We start from the raw sequence: 19557 nt of genomic DNA on the forward strand, positions 1-19557 counted from the left end.
GCTTATTTTCAATTACATGAATTTTTTAAAGATTAAATATGCATAAGATTCAGTTGACAACCAACTTTAAATGTGACGTACGTACAAAGGGAAGGTAGCAAGGAAACGTGACATGAGCTGAGGGAAGTAGCTAGAATGCTAAGATGCTAAGGTGAAGAGTGTTTGCCCTTTAGAATAATGCATTTGTTAAGAGGACCATTACAAACATAAAAGTGCTTATAACAAAGAAATCTTTCCCAGGAGACATGTTTGTCTACTGTTTGGAATACGTTCTGGTGAGCCACAGATGCTGATCTAGCATTCCTATTTTTCCAAAGCAGACCCAATTTCAAACATTCTAACATTATGATCTCAATTATTTGTCTTTCTACATGTAAGATTATAGGTTCTAATTCTTCAGTAGGATAAAAAGAGCACATGCAAATAGATTATCATAGTCACATGAAAATGATATTTGAAAAAATAGTTAAGTGGGAATGCCAAATGGTTTAGTCATTTTGGGAAACTGTTTGGCAGTTTCTTATAAATATAAATTATACAGAAATTCTTTCTAGGTGTCTACCTAAGAGAAATTATAATATATACATAAACGCTTACAGTATATTTATTCATAATAGTCAAAAGCTGGAAATATCCCACATGTCCATTAACTGATGAATAGTAAACAAATTATGGTACATCCATGAAATGAAATACTAAAATACAGTTAGGCATTTTTTAAAATAAATTAAGTCTGAAACATAACAATATAGATGTATTTCAAATGTATTAGACTATGTGAAAGAATCCAGTAACAAAAAGCTATATTTTGTATAATACCATATATATGATATTCTAGAAAAGACAAAAGACTAGGGACATAAATCAGGTTAGTAGTTGACGTGGACTGGGGATTGGTGGTAGAGATGATAAAATATCAAGTGGGAACTTTGGAGGTGATGAAAATATCCTCTATCCTGAATACTGATCAAACCCATTAAAGCATATATGATGAATTTTATGTAAATTACATCTCAATAAAATTCTATGTAAATTATATCTCAATAAAATTTAATTTTAAAAGTTGCTGGCCATAACAATTACATGTAAAAAATGGAATTGAACATTCTCTAGCACCATATACAAAAGTAAACTCGATGGATTAAAGACATAAATGTAAGACTGGATACTATAAAACTCCTAGAGCAAAACAGTCAGGACATAAATCATTGCAAAAATTTTTTGGATCCATCTTCTAAAGCAAAGGAAACAATACCAAAAATAAACAAATGGGACCTAATTAAACTTAAAAGCTTTTGCACAGAAAAGGAAACCATCCACAAAACGATAAGACAACCTATTGAATGGAAGAAGATATTTGTGAATGATATGACTGATAAGGGGTTAATATCCAACATATACAAATAGCTCATACAACTCAACATCAAACAACAACAACAACCACCTTGTTAAAAAATGGGCAGAAGACTAATGAGAACCTACTGTATAGCACAGGGAACTCTACTCAATGCTCTGTGGTGACCTAATGGGAAGGAAATCTAAAAAAGCAGGGATATGTGTATAACTGATTCACTTTGCTATAGAGCAGAAAATAACACAACATTGTAAAGCAACTATACTCCAATAAAAAATTTTTTTGAAAAGGGCAGAAGAACTGAATAGACCCTTTTCCAAAGAGGAAATGCAGATGGCCAACAGGCACATGAAAAGATGCTCAACACTGCTAATCATCAAGGACATGCAAATCAAAACCAGAGATATCACCTCACACCTGTCCGAATGTCCATCATCAAAAAGTCTACAAATAACAAATGTTGGCAAGGATGTGGAGAAAAGAGAACCCTAGCACACTGTTGCTGGTATTTTAAGTTGGTGCAGCTACTGTGGAAAACAATGTGGTGCTTACTCAAACAACTAAAAACAGAACTACGATATGACCCAGCAATCCCACTGTTGGGTATATATTTGAAGAAAATAAAAATACTAATTCAAAAAGATACATGTACTCCAATGTTCATAGCAGCATTACTTCAATAGCCAAGATATTGAAGCAACTTAAGTGTCCATCAACAGATGAATGGATAAAAAGAATGTGGTATAAATACATACAATGAAACATTATTTGGCCATAAAAAAGAATTAAATTTTGCCATTTGCAATATGGTGGATGGACCTAGAGGGTATTTTGCTTAGTGAAATAAGTCAGACAGAGTAAGACAAATACTCTATGTTATCACTCATATGTGGAATCTAAAAAACAAAACAAATAAATCTAAATAAAAAAACAGAAACAGATTCATAGATATAGAGAACAAACTAGCGGTTACCAATGGGGAGGAGGAGGTAGGGAAGGGCAAGACAGGTGTATGGGATTAAGAGGTACCAATTACCATGCAGAAAATAAATAAGCAACAAGGATATATTGTACAGAACAGGCAAATATAGCCATTATTTTGTAATAATTTTAAATGGAGTATAATCTATAAAAATATTGAATCCCTACGTTGCACACCTGAAACTAATATAATATTGGAAATCAACTATACCTCAATAAAAAACAAAAGAGGAGAGTAGGATAAATCAAGTACACCTTCAGTTTAGATGTAGGATTTAATACAGTCTTAATTTTTGGCTATTTTTTGAACTTAGCATTAAAAAATTCTATCCTGGGCTTCCCTGGTGGTGCAGTGGTTGAGAATACGCCTGCCGATGCAGGGGTCACGGGTTTGTGTCCCGGTCTGGGAAGATCCCACATGCCACGGAGCGGCTGGGCCTGTGAGCCATGGCCGCTAGGCCTGCGCGTCCAGACCCTGTGCTCCACAATGGGAGAGGCCACGACAGTGAGAGGCCTGCGTACCACCAAAAAAAAAAAAAAAAAAAAAAATCTATCCTGTAATGAAATGGTTGCCAGACTTTAATGTGCACGAGAATCACCTGGAGGGCTTCTTAAAACACAGAACAAGTCAGTGAAACTATTCTATATGATACTGTAAGGGTGGTTATATGTTATAAGTTTGTCAAACTCTACAGAATGTAAACAACTAAGAATGAAACCTAAACTCAACTAAGGACTCTGGGTGATAGTGATGTGTCAATGCAGTTTCATCGATTATAGCAGATTTACTGCTCTGGTGGAGGATGTTGCTAATGGGGGGGCTGTGTGGGGGCAGGGAGTACCTGGGAGCTCTCCGAACTTTCTGCTCAACTTTGATGTGAAACTAAAGCTTCCCTAAAAAAATAAAATCTATTTAAAAAACAAAAAATAGAGGAGGAGCTTCAAGATGGTGGAAGAGTAAGATGCGGAGATCACCTTCTTCCCCACAAATACATCAGAAATACATCTACACGTGGAAGTGCTCCTATAAAACACCTACTGAACACTGGCAGACCTCAGACCTCCCAAAAGGCAAGAAACTCCCCACATACTTGGGTAGGGCAAAAGAAAAATGAAAAAACAGAGACAAAAGAATAGGGACGGGACCTGCACCAGTGGGAGGGAGCTGTGAAGGAGGAAAGGTTTCCACACACTAGGAAGCCCCTTTGCAGGTGGAGACTGCAGATGGCGGATGGGGGGAGCTTCGGAGACATGGAGGAGAGCACAGCAACAGGAGTGCGGCGGGCAAAGCGGAGAGATTTCCACACAGAGGATCGGTGCCGACCAGCACTCACCAGCCCGAGAGGCTTGTCTGCTCCCCCATTGGGGCAGGTGGGGGCTGGGAGCTGAGGTTCGGGCTTCGGAGGTCAGATCCCAGGGAGAGGACTGGGGTTGGCTGCGTGAACACAGCCTGAAGGGGGTTAGTGCACCACGGGTAGCCAGGAGGGAGTCCAAGAAAAAGTCTGCACCTGCCGAAGAGGCAAGAGACTTTTTCTTCCCTCTTAGTTTCCTGGTGCGTGAGGAGAGGGGATTCAGAGCACCTCTTAAAGGAGCTCCAGAGACGGGCCTGAGCCGCGGCTATCAGCGTGGACCCCAGAGACGAGCATGAGACGCTAAGGCTGCTGCTGCCACACCAAGAGTCTTGTGTGCGAGCACAGGTCACTATCCACACCTCTCCATCCCGGGAGCCTGTGCAGCCCACCACTGCCAGGGTCCCGTGATCCAAGGACAACTTCCCTGGGAGAATAACTGGCGCGCTTCAGGATGGTGCAACATCAAGCTAGCATCTGCCGCCGCAGGCTCACCTCGCATCTGTACCCCTCCCTCCCCTCGGCCTGAGAGAGCCAGAGCCCCCGAATCAGCTGCTCCTTTAACCCCGTTCTGTCTTGAGCGAAGAACAGATGCCCTCAGGCGACCTACACACAGAGGTGGGGCCAAATCCAAACCTGAACCCCGGGAGCTGTGCGAACAAAAAAGAGAAAGGGAAATTTCTCCCAGCAGCCTCAGGAGCAGCAGATTATATCTCCACAATCAACTTGATGTAACCTGCATTTGTGGAATACCTGAATAGACAATGAATCATCCCAAACTGAGGAGGTGGACTTTGGGAGCAACGATATATATATAGTTTTCTCTTTTTCTCTTTTTGGGAGTGTATGTGTATGCTTCTGTGTGTGATTTTGTCTGTATAGCTTTGCTTTTACCATTTGTCCTAGGGTTATGTCTGTCTGTTTTTTTTGTTTTGTTTTGTTTTGTTTAGTATAGTTTTTAGCACTTATTATCAGTGGTGGATTTGTTTTTTGCTTTGGTTGCTCTCTTCTTTCATTTTTGCTTATTACTTTAAAATTTTTTTTCAATAATTATTTTTTATTTTAATAATTTTATTTTATTTTACTTTATTTTATTTTATTTTATGTTCTTTCTTTCTCCCTTTTTTTTCTCCCTTTTATTCTGAGCATGTGGATGATAGGCTCTTGGTGCTCCAGCCAGGCATCAGGGCTGTGCCTCCAAGGTGGGAGAGCTAAGTTCAGGACACTGGTCCACAAGAGACCTCCCAGCTCCATGTAATATCAAATGGTGAAAATCTCCCAGAGATCTCCATCTCAATGCCAAGACCTAGCTCCAATCAACGACAAGCAAGCTACACTGCTGGACACCCTATGCCAAACAACTAGCAAGACAGGAACACAACCCCATCCATTAGCAGAGAGGCTGCCTAAAATAATAATAAGGGCACAGACACCCCAAAACACACCACCAGACGTGGACCTGACCACCAGAAAGAAAAGATGCAGCCTCATCCACCAGAACACAGGCACTAGTCCCCTCCACCAGGAAGCCTACACAACCCACTGAACCAACCTTAGCCACTGGGGACAGACACCAAAAACAATGGGAACTACGAAACTGCAGCCTGTGAAAAGAAGACCCCCAAACACAGTAAGTTAAGCAAAATGAGAAGACAGAGAAACACACAGCAGATGAAGGAGCAAGGCAAAAACCCATGAGACCCAACAAATGAAGAGGAAATAGGCAGTCTACCTGAAAAAGAATTCAGAATAATGATACTAAAGATGATCCAAAATCTTGGAAATAGAATGGAGAAAATACAAAAAAAAGTTTAACAAGGATCTAGAAGAACTAAAGACCAAACAAACAATGATGAACAACACAATAAATGAAATTTAAAATTCACTAGAAGGGATCAATAGCAGAATAACTGAGGCAGAAGAATGGATAAGTGACCTGGAAGATAAAGTAGTGGAAAAAACTACCACAGAGCAGAATAAAGGTAAAAATAATGAAAAGAATTAAGGACAGTCTCAGAGACACCTGGGACAACATTATACACATGAACATTCAAAATATAAGGGACGCAGAAGAAGAGAAAGAGAAAGGGACTGAGAAAGTGTATGAAGAGAGTATAGTTGAAAACTTCCCTAATATGGAAAAGGAAATAGTTAATTAATCCAGGAAGCACAGAGAGTTCCATACAGGATAAATCCAAGGAAAACATGCCAAGACACATATTAATCAAACTATCAAAAATTAAATACCAAGAAAAAGTATTAAAAGCAGCAAGGAAAAAAACAACAAATAACACAAAAGGGAATCCCCATAAGGTTAACAGCTGATTTTTCAGCAGAAACTGCATGCCAGAAGGGAGTGACATATTTAAAGGGATGAAGGAGAAAAACCTACAACCAAGATTACTCTACCCAGCAAAGATCTCATTCAGATTTGACGGAAAAATTAAAATCTTTACAGACAAGCAAAAGCTAAGAGAATTCAGCACTACAAAACCAGCTTTACAACAAATGCTAAAGGAACTTCTCTAGGCAGGAAACACAAGACAAGGAAAAGACCCACAATAACAAACCCAGAACAATTAAGAAAATGGTAATAGGAATACACATATCAATAACTACCTTAAATGTAAATGGATTAAATGCTCCAAACAAAAGACATAGACTGGCTGAATGGATACAAAAACAAGACCCATATATATGCTGTCTACAAGAGACCCACTTTAGACCTAGGGACACATACAGACTGAAAGTGAGGGGATAGAAAAAGATATTCCATGCAAATGGAAATCAAAAGAAAGCTGGAGTAGTAATTCTCATATCAGACAAAATAGACTTTAAAACAAAGTCTATTACAAGAGACAAAGAAGCACACTACATAATGATCAAGGGATCCATCCATAGAAGAAGATATAACAATTGTAAATATTTATGCATCCAACATAGGAGCACCTTAAAACATAAGGCACATACTAACAGCCATAAAAGGGGAAATTGACAGTAACACAATCATAGTAGGGGACTTTAACACCCCACTTTTACCAATGGACAGATCATCCTGAATAAAAATAAATAAGGAAACACAAGCTTTAAATGATACATTAAACAAGATGGACTTAATTGATATTTATAGGACATTCCATCCAAAAATAATAGAATACACATTCTTCAAAAGTGCTCATGGAACATTCTCCAGGAAAGATATCTTGGGTCACAAATCAAGCCTTGGTAAATTTAAGAAAATTGGAATTGTACCAAGTATCTTTTCCAGCCACAACGGTATCAGACTAGATATCAATTACATGAAAAAAATCTGTAAAAAATACAAACACATGGGGGCTATATGTTACTAAATAACCAAGAGATCACTGAAGAAATCAAAGAGAAAATCAAAAAATACTTAGAAACAAATGACAATGAAAACATGATGACCGAAAACCTATGGGATGCAATCTGAAATAGAAATAAAGGAAACATTACCATTTACCATTGCAACAAAAAGAATAAAATATCTAGGAATAAACCTACCTAAGGAGACAAAAGACCTGTATGCAGAAAATTATGACAGTGATGAAAGAAATTAAAGGTGATACAAATAGATGGACAGATATACCATGTTCTTGGATTGGAAGAGTCAACATTGTGAAAATGACTCTACTACCCAAAGCAATTTACAGATTCAATGCAATCCCTATCAAACTACCACTGGCATTTTTCACAGAACTAGAACAAAAATTTCATACTTTGTATGGAAACACAAAAGACCCCGAATAGCCAAAGCAATCTTGAGAAAGAAAAACGGAGCTGGAAGAATCAGGCTCCCTGACTACAGACTATACTACAAAGCTACAGTAATCAAGACAGTATGGTACTGGCACAAAAACAGAAATATAGATCAATGGAACAGGGTAGAAAGCCCAGAGATAAACACAGGCACATATGGTCACCTTATCTTTGATAAAGGAGGCAAGAATATGCAGTGGAGAAAAGACAGCCTCTTCAATAAGTGGTGCTGGGAAAACTGGACAGCTACATATAAAGGAATGAAATTAAAACACTCCCTAACACCATACACAAAAATAAACTCAAAATGGATTAAAGACCTAAATGAAAGGCCAGACACTATCAAACTCTTAGAGGAAAACATAGGCAGAACACTCTATGACATACATCACAGCAAGATCATTTTTGACCCACCTCCTAGAGAAATGGAAATAAAAACAAAAATAAACAAATGGAACCTAATGAAACTTAAAAGCTTTCGCACAGCAAAGGAAACCATAAACAAGATGAAAAGACAACCCTCAGAATGGGAGAAAATATTTGCAAATGAAGCAACTAACAAAGGACTAATCTCCAAAATTTACAAGCAGCTCATGCAGCTCAATATCAAAAAAAGAAACAACCCAAGCCAAAAATGGCAGAATACCTACATAGACATTTCTCCAAAGAAGATATACAGATTGCCAACAAACACATGAAAGAATGCTCAACATCATTAATCATTAGAGAAATGCAAGTCAAAACTACAATGAGATATCACCTCACACCAGTCAGAATGGCCATCATCAAAAAATTTACAAACAATAAACATTGGAGAGGGTGTGGAGAACAGGGAACCCTCTTGCACTGTTGGTGGGAATGTAAATGGATACAGCCACTATGGAGAACAGTATGGAGGTTCCTTAAAAAACTAAAAATAGAACTACCATACGACCCAGCAATCCCACTACTGGGCATATACCCTGAGCAAACCATAATTCAAAAAGAATCAGGTACCACAATGTTCATTGCAGTTCTATTTACAATAGCCAGGACATGGAAGCAACCTAAGTGTCCATCAACAGATGAAGGATAAAGAAGATGTGGCACATATATACACTGGAATATTACTCAGCCATAGAAAGAAATTAAACTGAGTCATTTGTAGTGAGGTGGATAGACCTCGAGTCTGTCATACAGAGTGAAGTAAGTTAGAAAGAGAAAAACAAATACCGTATGCTAACACATATATATAGAATCAAAAAAAAAAAAAAAAAGGTCATGAAGAATCTAGGGGCAGGACAGGAATAAAGATGCAGACATAGAGAATAGACTTGAGGACAAGGGGAGGGGGAAGGGTAAGCTGGGACAAAGTGAGAGAGTGGCATGGACATATATACACTACCAAATGTAAAATAGATAGCTAGTGGGAAGCAGCAGCATAGCACAGGGAGACCAGCTCAGTGCTTTGTGACCACCTAGAGGGGTGGGATAGGGAGCATAGGAGGGAGGGAGATGCAAGAGGGAAGATGTATGGGGACATATGTATATGTATAACTGATTCACTTTGTTATAAAGCAGAAACCAACACACCATTGTAAAGCAGTTATATTCCAGTAAAGGTGTTAAATAAATAAATAAATAAAAGTAGCTGGCTATAGTACCTAATAAACTACAGGATCCTCATGGGATTATTATAGTTTAGTAAACTGTACTGCTACAAAACTCCACTTTGATAAGTAAAGCCCTCTCACATGTTTAAAATACTGTACTTTTCCAAGCCTACATGGAATGTTTATGAGTTTTCCAGTGAATAAACTGCAACTGTGATTCAGTTTCTTATTACTTTCAAAATGTTTCCAACCATGCAAGGTAGTGGATTTTGCAAAGTGGGGGACTGTGTTATGATGGTGTTATAATTACTAAATTATCTTCTAACGCTGGAATCATCATCAATTAGAGTAGACTCTTGAAAGTGTTGTAAATGATACACCCCTGAGAGGTTCAAACATTCGAAACACAGTTTTTCACAGATATTCCTGTCAGGAGCCAACTGCATTGTCCTATTTAATCAAGAAGTTGAAATAAATAAATAAGGAAATAGAGCAAATGAATAAATCATAATGAACATATTCCAATTTATTTTAACGTTATACATTACTGATCTATGAAACATCTAGGAATTCATAAATAAGAATGCAGAAATAATATGTCCCTGAGGAATTGAGATGAGAAAGAAATATGAATGTTTCTTGAATTAAGGGGATAAAAAATATAGGTAGCCCCGGGTTGTTGCTGTTGTTTGTTTTTTCATTCTTCTGTTTGTTTCTAAACACCATAGACACCTTCTCCTAGGAGACACCTCTTTTTCCTGTACATGGGTCCTGTGGGGACCTGGGAACATGTCAACCATCTCAGAATACAGCTTCAATCCACATGGTCCTTATTCAAAACTCATATCCACTTGCTAACGCTCTTACAAGTAATATTCAGAAACTGCATGCTACGTATGCAATATTTCTAGAAACCTAGCAAATATCAACAATATAAAGAGTTTATTTATATCCAAATAGAAAAATACAATGAAAAAAATAACAAACACTGCACAGGCTCATATCTATATGCCATTCAGTTTGATTATTCATTTATGGGGCATCAACAGTTTCCATGTATTAAAAAGTTCTATTCATTTCATGTATATTATTATAAAGACATTATAAATGGATTATTATATTGCATGTTGACTCTAACTCCAGCACTCATAATCATGACTTTTATATGTCCACCAAGCAAGTATCATCACCTTCTTTAACAGAAACAAACAAACAAATAAATTCTGGATGAGCACATGGCCACCAACCTAAATGACCTTTTCCTGCCTCCCTACAACTTAGCTAGGCATGTGACCTAGTTCTGGCAAATAGGATACAATGACATAGGTGCCATTACTTCCTAGATAAACTCCTAGAGAGCAATGCCTGTGAGTCACCGGGTAATCTTCCCTTTCCCTCCTGCTGGAAGGTGATAATAACAGGAAAAGGCTTTTTGAATGAGAGGCGGCTCCATAATAAGGAGATGGTAGAAGTAGTTCACCAGCACTGTACCTTGCTTCTAGTCTGCTATGGGAAAAGGGGTAAACTTGTGTAAGACACTGTTCTTGTTCTACCTCAACCTCTTTCCTTTCCCCTTCCTTGACAGGCATCAGGTCTTTATTGAGGTATGAAGGCTAACATGCCTGTTTCTTATCATTCACAGGCTTTTCCAATAAAAAATATTTGCACGACTAATCTTTCCTTTGTGTATGCTTCTTTGAGGCTCCAGCTAATACATTGACCGCTGTCTCCCCTCCTTGAGGTATAAAGAATCACTTACTATGGCACTATTTCTACTATGTCTTTACTATTACTAAGAATTGCTGACTATGAGCTATATTTCTACAACATTAAATAAAGTACAGATTGATTTGGAAGATCAAGAGGACAAAAAATTGATTTTAATTAAACCTGGACTAAACAGAATGACTTTTTTTTCCCCTAAGAAATGTATGAGATAATATTCTTGTCCAGCAAATAGAACCAATGACTCTATTTGTTTCTTAAGTTTTATGGTCAGTCCTAGATCCTCATTTTGACACTCAATTGTCACTGCAAAACTGTGTAGACATCACATAGAAGGTACCAAAAGTGAAAATTTCATGGACTAACAGATGTTTGCTAGTGAGGAGATCCTGATAATCCAGTTAAGGAAGGAATCCAGAATATCATTTAGGAAAGTAACACGTAACTGTCTTAAAATTTTTCTTTTTCATTTTGGAGATGAACTGTTAAAACATCCAAAAATACCTAGAAGTTTAAAATGTGTTTTTATTTTCTTATTCCAATGTTTGCATTTATGTTTTTTTTTTTTTTTTTTTTTTTTGCGGTATGCGGGCCTCTCATTATTGTGGCCTCTCCCGTTGCGGAGCACAGGCTCCGGACGCGCAGGCCTAGCGGCCATGGCTCACGGGCTTAGTTGCTCCGCGGCATGTGGGATCTTCCCGGACCAGGGCACGAACCCGTGTCTCCTGCATCGGCAGGCGGACTCTCAACCACTGCACCACCAGGGAAGCCCTGCATTTATGTTTTTTTTGGGGGGGGAAAGTCACCAGATGTCTGGGTTTAACAAAAAAATTTGGCTCTAATATTGTTTCTATTCAGTTGAAACTATAAGAAGGGAAAACTTACCTCTTCTGCATGTATTCCACATAGCTTGTTTCCTGACAAGAGTTTGTGTTTCAAGCTTTTATTCTGAAGAAAGAAACATAGTTTTATTGCTAAGAAGTTATAAAATATTAAAAATTTCCTTAAATATGTCAGCAGCATTTCTCTATGTTTTGTTCACAGATAAGTCCTTCATGATATGAGATGTAGTGGATTTGCAATAAATTGAGTAGAATCTGTAATGTAAAAGAATGTTTCTTTTATTCAATAAAAAATCTGACATATTAGCATTAACACATTTATTAGAAAATATGGAACTTTCTTTGCTCTTACATTTAACTCTGTTTTATTATATTTATGTATGTTGTCTTATAAGATAATTTTAGTTTCAAATTTGTAACTGTTACTAGTTTCTTTTTTTTTTTTTTTTTTTTTTTTTTTTTTTTTTTTTGCGGTATGCGGGCCTCTCACTGTTGTGGCCTCTCCCGTTGCGGAGCACAGGCTCCGGACTCGCAGGCCTAGCGGCCATGGCTCACGGGCTCAGTCGCTCCGCGGCATGTGGGATCTTCCCGGACCAGGGCACGAACCCGTGTCTCCTGCATCGGCAGGCGGACTCTCAACCACTGCGCCACCAGGGAAGCCCTGTTACTAGTTTCTTAAAGCACGCTTCTAAACAGCAAACATTTATTTCTACCATCATCTGGATGCTGGTCACCTTGGAATCTAGTCTAATATAGTCACAGACACTCTAGGGTCTGAATTTCCTTTAAATGTTATGGTTTTAAGAGTCCACTTATATTCCTGACACCTGTGCATTGCACTCAAAGTGCTTCTTGATGCTCAGATACTATTTCTTCTTCCAGGCCTCAAAAGTGTACTCTATCTGCTGGACTTGACATAGAAGCATTCTTTCATAGAAAGAATGTTACTTTAGAAATGGAAGCAAAGTGTTAGCCATCTGAATCTAAATCCGTACAGTGAGTCAATTATATCTCCCTCATTACACTCAGGCTTTTCTTTGCCCCATAACTGAGTACCTACTCTTCTTTTAGACAGGCAGGCTAAAGGAGAGCAGAAAACTTTGTAAAACCCACAGGATTTAGACTTTGTACTGTCTCTACAGAAGCAAACAATGTAATGGAAAGTACATCTCATATATAATGGCTCTAAAGAGAGTCAATTTGATGAGCATCATAAGCAAATTGAACTAAATTTATGCAGCGTGAATGAATAACTGTATCAATGAATACATCAAATTTAAGACTTCTTCATCAGTACCTTTTAAATTTTTTTTTTAGGTTCCACATACATGCGTTAGCATATGGTATTTGTTTATCTCTTTCTGACTTACTGCACTGTTACTGATGAACCTAGTGGCAGGACAGGAGTAAAGACATAGACATAGAGAATGGACTTGAGGACACAGAGGGGAGTGGGAAGCTGGGGCGAAGTGAGAGTAGCATCAACATATATGCACTACCAAATGTAAAATAGTTAGCTAATGGGAAGCAGCAGCATAGCACAGGGAGATCGGTGCTTTGCAAGACTTAGAGGGGTGGGATAGGGAGGGTGGGAGGGAGGCTCAAGAGGGAGGGGTTATGGGGATGTATGTATGCATATGGCTGATTCACTTTGTTGTGTGACAGAGGTTAGCGTAGTATTGTGAAGCAGTTATACTTCAATAAAGCTACATTTAAAATAAAAAAAAATAAAATGTATATAAAAAAAGACTTCTTCACACACAATTCTCACCTGATTATGAACACCATTTCCTATTTTATTTTCCTGTCAGGCAGACAGTGGGTACAGCTGCCTCAGTTTGAAAGTTTCCTTTGTCTAACTTTTCCTCTTTAGTTAAGAGTTGAAATTGTAAAAAACTTACTTAGAATTTTAATACCTGGAAATGTTTTACACAAATGAGGAGTTATCTTGATTCACGTAGTAATGGTGTTTTTTGCAAATATTTGTACTCATTATACAACAAAACACAAGATTAAGGTTTTTAAAGAGTATTTAATGTACAGTATTCCTGTATTTTAAAGCTCATAAACTATAATAAAGAGATAAATACTGATGTTCTAACTCTGCAGTGTTGCTCAGTTTATAGGTTAAAAAAAATACCCTAGTTTTCCTTCTGTACATGTCTATTTATGATATTTTTGACATGTGTAATCTTAATTTTTTCTATTAAAATTGTCTATTTTTCTTTTTTGATTTCTCTTACTGTTTCTGTACATAAGGGATATATCTTTACTATCTCTAGAGATCTGTTATTCACTTTGATTTTCATCATTTTTATGGCTATAGTTTTTTAGTGGAAAGATGGGTGAAATTCAAATAAGGTCTATAGTTTGTTTACTAGTATTGTATTAATGTTAATTTTCTGGTTCAATAATTGTAGTATCACTGTATGACGCAACATTAGAGGTTTGGGGTAAAGGTTCATGAGAACATTCTGTATTAATTTGCTACTCCAATGTTTGTAATGTCTTTTTGGATCTGACAGTTAAAGCACAAGCAAAAAAATAGCAAGAGGGACTGCGTCAAACTAAATAACTTCTGCATAGCAAAAGAAACCATCAACAAGTAAAACGAAAACCTACGAAATGGTAAAAAAAAAAAAAAAGTTGCAAACTATATATCTGATGATAAGGGGTTAATATCTAAAATATGTAAAGAACTCATACAACTCAATAGCAAAAAAAATAATAATAATAACCTAATTAAAAAATGGACAAAGGACCTGAATAGACATTTTTCCAAAGAAGATATAGAAAAGGTCAACAGGTACATGAAAAAATCCTCAACATCACTAGTCATTAGGGAAAAGCAGATTGAAACAATAAAATATCACTTCATGTCTGTTAGAATGGCCATCATCAGAAAGACAAGAGATAAATGCCAGCATTTATGAATGAATGCAGAGAAAAGGGAATCTTTGTGCACTTCTGGTGGGATTGTAAATTGCTACAGCCACTATGAAAACATTATGGAGGATCCTCAAAAAATTAAAAATAGAACTACCATATGATCCAGCAATCCCACTTCTTGGAATATAACCAAAGAAAAAGAAAACATTAACTTGAAAAGATATCTGTACATCCCCCCCGCCCCATCCCGTGTTCATAGCAGCAATATTTACAGTAGCCAAGACTCGGAAACAACCTAAGTGTCCACTGATGGATGAATGAACAGAGACGCTGTAATATATATGTATGTAAAACAGCCATTAAAATGAGGAAATACTACCATTAGTGACAACATGGATGAAATTTGAAGGAAGATAAGTCAGATGGAGAAACTAAATGAAAAGAACCAAACTCACACACTTATGATTACCAAGGTGAAGGATACAAGGAGGGGTAATTGGAGGAAGGTGGTCAAGACGTACAAATTTCCAGTTATAAGATAAATATGTTCTAGGCACGTAATGTCCAACATGATAACTATAGCTAACACTGATGTATGACATATAGAAAAATTGTTAGGAGAGAAAATCCTAAGAGCTCTGATCACAAGGAAAATATTTTTCCTTCTTTCTTTGCTTTTTACAGTATATATATGAGAAGATGGATGGCCTAAACCTACCATGGTCATCATTTCACAATATATGTAAATCAAACCATCATATGTACTCCTTAAATTATACAGCGATGTATGTCAATTATTTCTCAATAAAACTGGGAGCAGTTATCTCAAAATAGAAAGTTAAAAGAGCTAAAAAATAAAATTAAGATAAATAAATAAAATTGAGACAAGATTAGTGAAGTACATCTAATATGAGGCCTATGTGTTAACACAAACAATCCATACATGAGTAAATTTATTAGAAATGATAATAAAGTTAATAACATATCTCAGAATTAGTGTATGTAATCTATACTATTTAAAATGTGCATCTTCATTTAAAGTTTTTTATTCCCTTTTTTCTTTTCCCTTCTTTCTTCCTTCCTTTCTTTATTTTTCTTTCTTTTCCTTTTGTTCATTCTGTTCAATGCTGAAGTGACAGATAAAGCAGTGAATATTTCTCTTCAAATATGTGTGATAGACTTGGACAATGCAACTGGATTAGCACAAGGAAGATTGTCCTACATGGATATCCTGTGGCCACAACAAAAATGAGCAGTGATTATGTTGTGTGTCCACAGTCTGTGGCAGTTGATAATTCTGGGCAACTGTGTAATCAGTATGTTTCCATTAAGATAAATGTCATTTCAAGAGCTTAGGAATTAGACTATTTCACTATTTTGTGATAAATCCAGAAATGAGGATAATTAATTATAATCACCCATAATGGGGCCAATTGTGGGATACAAGGAAGACTTGTCAAGGCCCATATTGAGAAAGTTCTTAGCTGGCATGTTCTTCAGAAACATGGATGGCACAGAACATTGGAGAGGGAATGCTGATTCTTAGACAATTCGCTGATTTAACCTTTCCACTCAATGTTAGTGATCATATTCTTCTTTAATCCCAGAAAGAATTGACTTGTTATCATTTAGGCATTAAGAACATAGTCTTTACAATTTTGTAATCAGACTTGTATCATTTTATCTAACCTCTAAACAATGGATGTCTTCTCTAACAAACTTCATGGTGCTTTTACAAGGTCTAAAATAACAACGTACACATGTAATTATGCCTAAGATGCTAGGATCCAATAATGATTATTCGTCTCTTGAGGGGACATAAGAAAAAGTAGATTAAAAGATTTATAAAATGTTTAGTTGTCTGTTTTTCTTGTCTGTCATGCTTCTACTATCCCTTCTTCTAATAACTGTACCTTGCTTTTTCTTGTGAGAAATATTTTTCCATGCTAATTCCACGTGGCTTGTGTGACACTAACTTTACCCACTCTATCAAGGGAAAGGATGAAACTCAAGCTCAGCCAATCAGAGGCTTGATCCAGATTTGGTAAAGTAATATAAAAGTTACCGGTGAGACTCAAATATAAAACTTTCATTTTCAAGAATTATTGAGGAAAATGTGCTGAGGGTCATCACTATGTCAGAACTCACCTGAGACTGAATATAACATTGAAAAAGAACACACAAGTATAGAGAAATACTGAATTCTGCTGATGTTCTTGGCCCCTCTCCCCTGTTTTGCACTTGCCTGAAGCTAGTATGTATACTCCTGGATTTTTCGGCTACATGCTTCTAGCACCAGCTGCTCTGTTCTCTTGACACCATAGTTAAATCTTGTTTTCCACCTATCGTACATAATGGTTAATTCTGTCACTGCCCTAAGATTCAGAGTAGCCACTCCCTCCAACAAAAAAAACAAACATGCAAGCTAATATCTCATGCTCATGCTTATCAGGATGTGGGCAGAGAACATATCCACCTATTTTGGCTTCTCTAAATGAAAGGCAGACTCTGCTTACTACCCACTAAAGGAATGTCTCCCAATTGGATTCTGTACAAATTTGGGGTGGCTTAAAACAAATGTACCTACAACCTTCTTAGGAACCCAGCTTCTTGGGAATCTATCTAAAATGCCATTTAATATCTCTCCTTATCTATATGATAAAACTCAAACTCAAATCTGATAGTAACAAAATATTTTTAACAGTTAGATCTGCTAATCTAGTTTTGATTTTTGCCTGGGAACTTAAAACATCACATTTTCAGTATAGCTTACATGGTAGCTCAAACCCAACAGACATTCTGGGTTACAAAACAGAAAGAGATATAAATCTCTATTATCTTGCAATACATAAATGTAAAAATTCCAAAATTACTATGAGTTTCCATTTTACATTGTTCTTTCAAATGAAATTAGGTATTAATCAGGATTTTTGCTTGAAAATAATAGAAACCAATAATGGCTAAATCAAGCAAAGCATAAATTTATTGTGAAGATTTCATGTAGGATAAAGAGAAAACTTGGGGAATAAGGTTCAGAAAATAGGCAAGAACCAAACAGGAGGAGGTATCCATAATTATAAGTCAGGAATAGAGTTACTGTGACAGTTGAATGAGAGTCTGTAAATCAGTGTACTTAATTACAAGCTGGATTGATGAGGTCTCAATGAATTTTCATGGTAAAAGTCAAAATCTGGGGACACTTAGGATTGTCAAATGTAATAAATTATGTAAATGTGTTTGTCACATTATTTTCTGGGCTTAAATAAAATATACGACTGCTGCCAGGCAGCTGAAAACATGTGTTAATGTCTCCAAAGTGCAATTAAGTATAAACCAAAAGTAAAAACACCTGCAGTGGTATTCAGAATAAAACCAGAGGTTTCTGTGTCTCACTGCAGGAAGCATCTCCTATTTCAAAACTTCCTAAAACTGTGCATAAACCACTATACATGAATGCTTGGGAACCACATTTGTTTCAATTTAAATGTTTTTAAAATGCCTGGAAAATGGACATGTCCTTTCAAATATGGTTGCAACTGGAAAATTTATAACCCATATAAAGAAAAGCAATAGAGTTTAGGGGTAAGATGTGACTTAAATACTTTGCTTCTAAAATATTGGCAGTTGTTATAATATTTTATAAATTCCCTAACAGTCTCTTTCTGAGAACATCTCAGGAAATGGATGGGTTACTGGACCGAGATCTAAACAATGAATGCGTATTTCATCAATTCTTGGGAGCACAATTTTTTCTCTTTTTAATGTTTCTAAAATCAGGACATGATATACAACATTATACACTTTTCATTTAGTATTTATGGTTCCCTCTACCCCAAGAAGTTGTTAAGTCACAATCCACTTTAACAATTGATGACTCCTTAAAATTTAAAGATTATTTCTGTTTTAAAATAAGGGGTGAAGAAATCAATAAAGGGGAGAAACACTTAGCTGCATAGGAACTAGGGAAAATACGAAATTTGTATAAGGTCTTTTTATTTATTCTAATCCACACAGAAGGAAAAAGTAGAATTTCAAAATGAATAAAGATAAAATTGTCTATAAAATAGTTTCAAATCGATAATGCAGAAAAAGGCCAAAGGGAATCAGCCACCTATATATATTAAAATAAAAATACAGATCTTTAGACATCTGAAGCACCTTTTGTCAAAAAAACCCCTTAGATATTCTCTTTTAAATTATAGTAAAATATAATGTAGGCAGCAAGAAAGATACCTTGTTGAAAACCAAATATTTACACTACTTTAAAAAAAATCATTCCTGTTTAAATATAATGTTATGATTTAAAATCTATATGTGGACTCATTGCTACTTTAATTAAGATTTACATTTTTATAGAAAGATTTAGAATTGAGTAGCTATTAGTGATAGGATCATCCTACAAACGCTTAAAACCACCCTACAGCCATGCAATTATCCAAGTGATGGCAGATACCCCAGATGAGTGTTGGTCTTGCCAACTTGAATTCTAAATTTGTTGCAGGTGTAACAAAAGTTTAACAAGTGCTCAAAGATTTCCTCATTGAGGTTATCTCAGGAACAGGTTGAGACACTGAACTTGGCTCTAATTCATTAGAAAATTTAAGAGTGATTCATGAGGATTTTATTCTTAACACAAAACTAGCTCTAATATCTAGTGTAAGTCCTTTAACCCCTAGACACTCAGTGTCAACATGTGTGACATAATGAAGACTATCTCAGATTTCTTGCAGCTTCAGGACTATTGAGAGGGGACATGAGGGACGTGAGATGATGATTTTTTCTGATGTCAGTTAAAATATAGTTATAATACATTGCAATTTACTGAGGATAGTAATTAGATATTCTCTGTGCCAGTCAGCACAGAGAATATCCCATACCTACAATATCACTTTTCAAATAGTATGGATATAATATGGCACAGTGGCTGGGCTCTTAGGACAGAACAACTGTATTTGAATCCCACTTTTTCATAAGCTCTGTGATTTTTGATGCATCTCGTAACCTCTGGTGCCTCTGTTTTTCCACTCATAAAATGAGGTAACTAT

At 36.5% G+C, this 19557-nt stretch overlaps 1 protein-coding gene across 3 annotated transcripts in view; it reads right to left on the reverse strand.

The window, feature by feature from the left end:
• The window catches only part of LUZP2 (leucine zipper protein 2), a 415984-nt gene that overhangs the window by 111626 nt on the left and 284801 nt on the right, over positions 1–19557 (reverse strand). For all 3 annotated transcript variants that reach the window (XM_067038081.1, XM_059068958.2, XM_067038082.1), the window contains exon 6: positions 11667–11729. In XM_067038081.1, coding sequence (XP_066894182.1) covers positions 11667–11729 — 63 coding nt within the window. The remainder of the gene's footprint in view (positions 1–11666; positions 11730–19557) is intronic.

Source organism: Kogia breviceps, chromosome 7 (assembly GCF_026419965.1).
Source record: "Kogia breviceps isolate mKogBre1 chromosome 7, mKogBre1 haplotype 1, whole genome shotgun sequence".
Classification (NCBI taxonomy): domain Eukaryota; kingdom Metazoa; phylum Chordata; class Mammalia; order Artiodactyla; family Physeteridae; genus Kogia; species Kogia breviceps.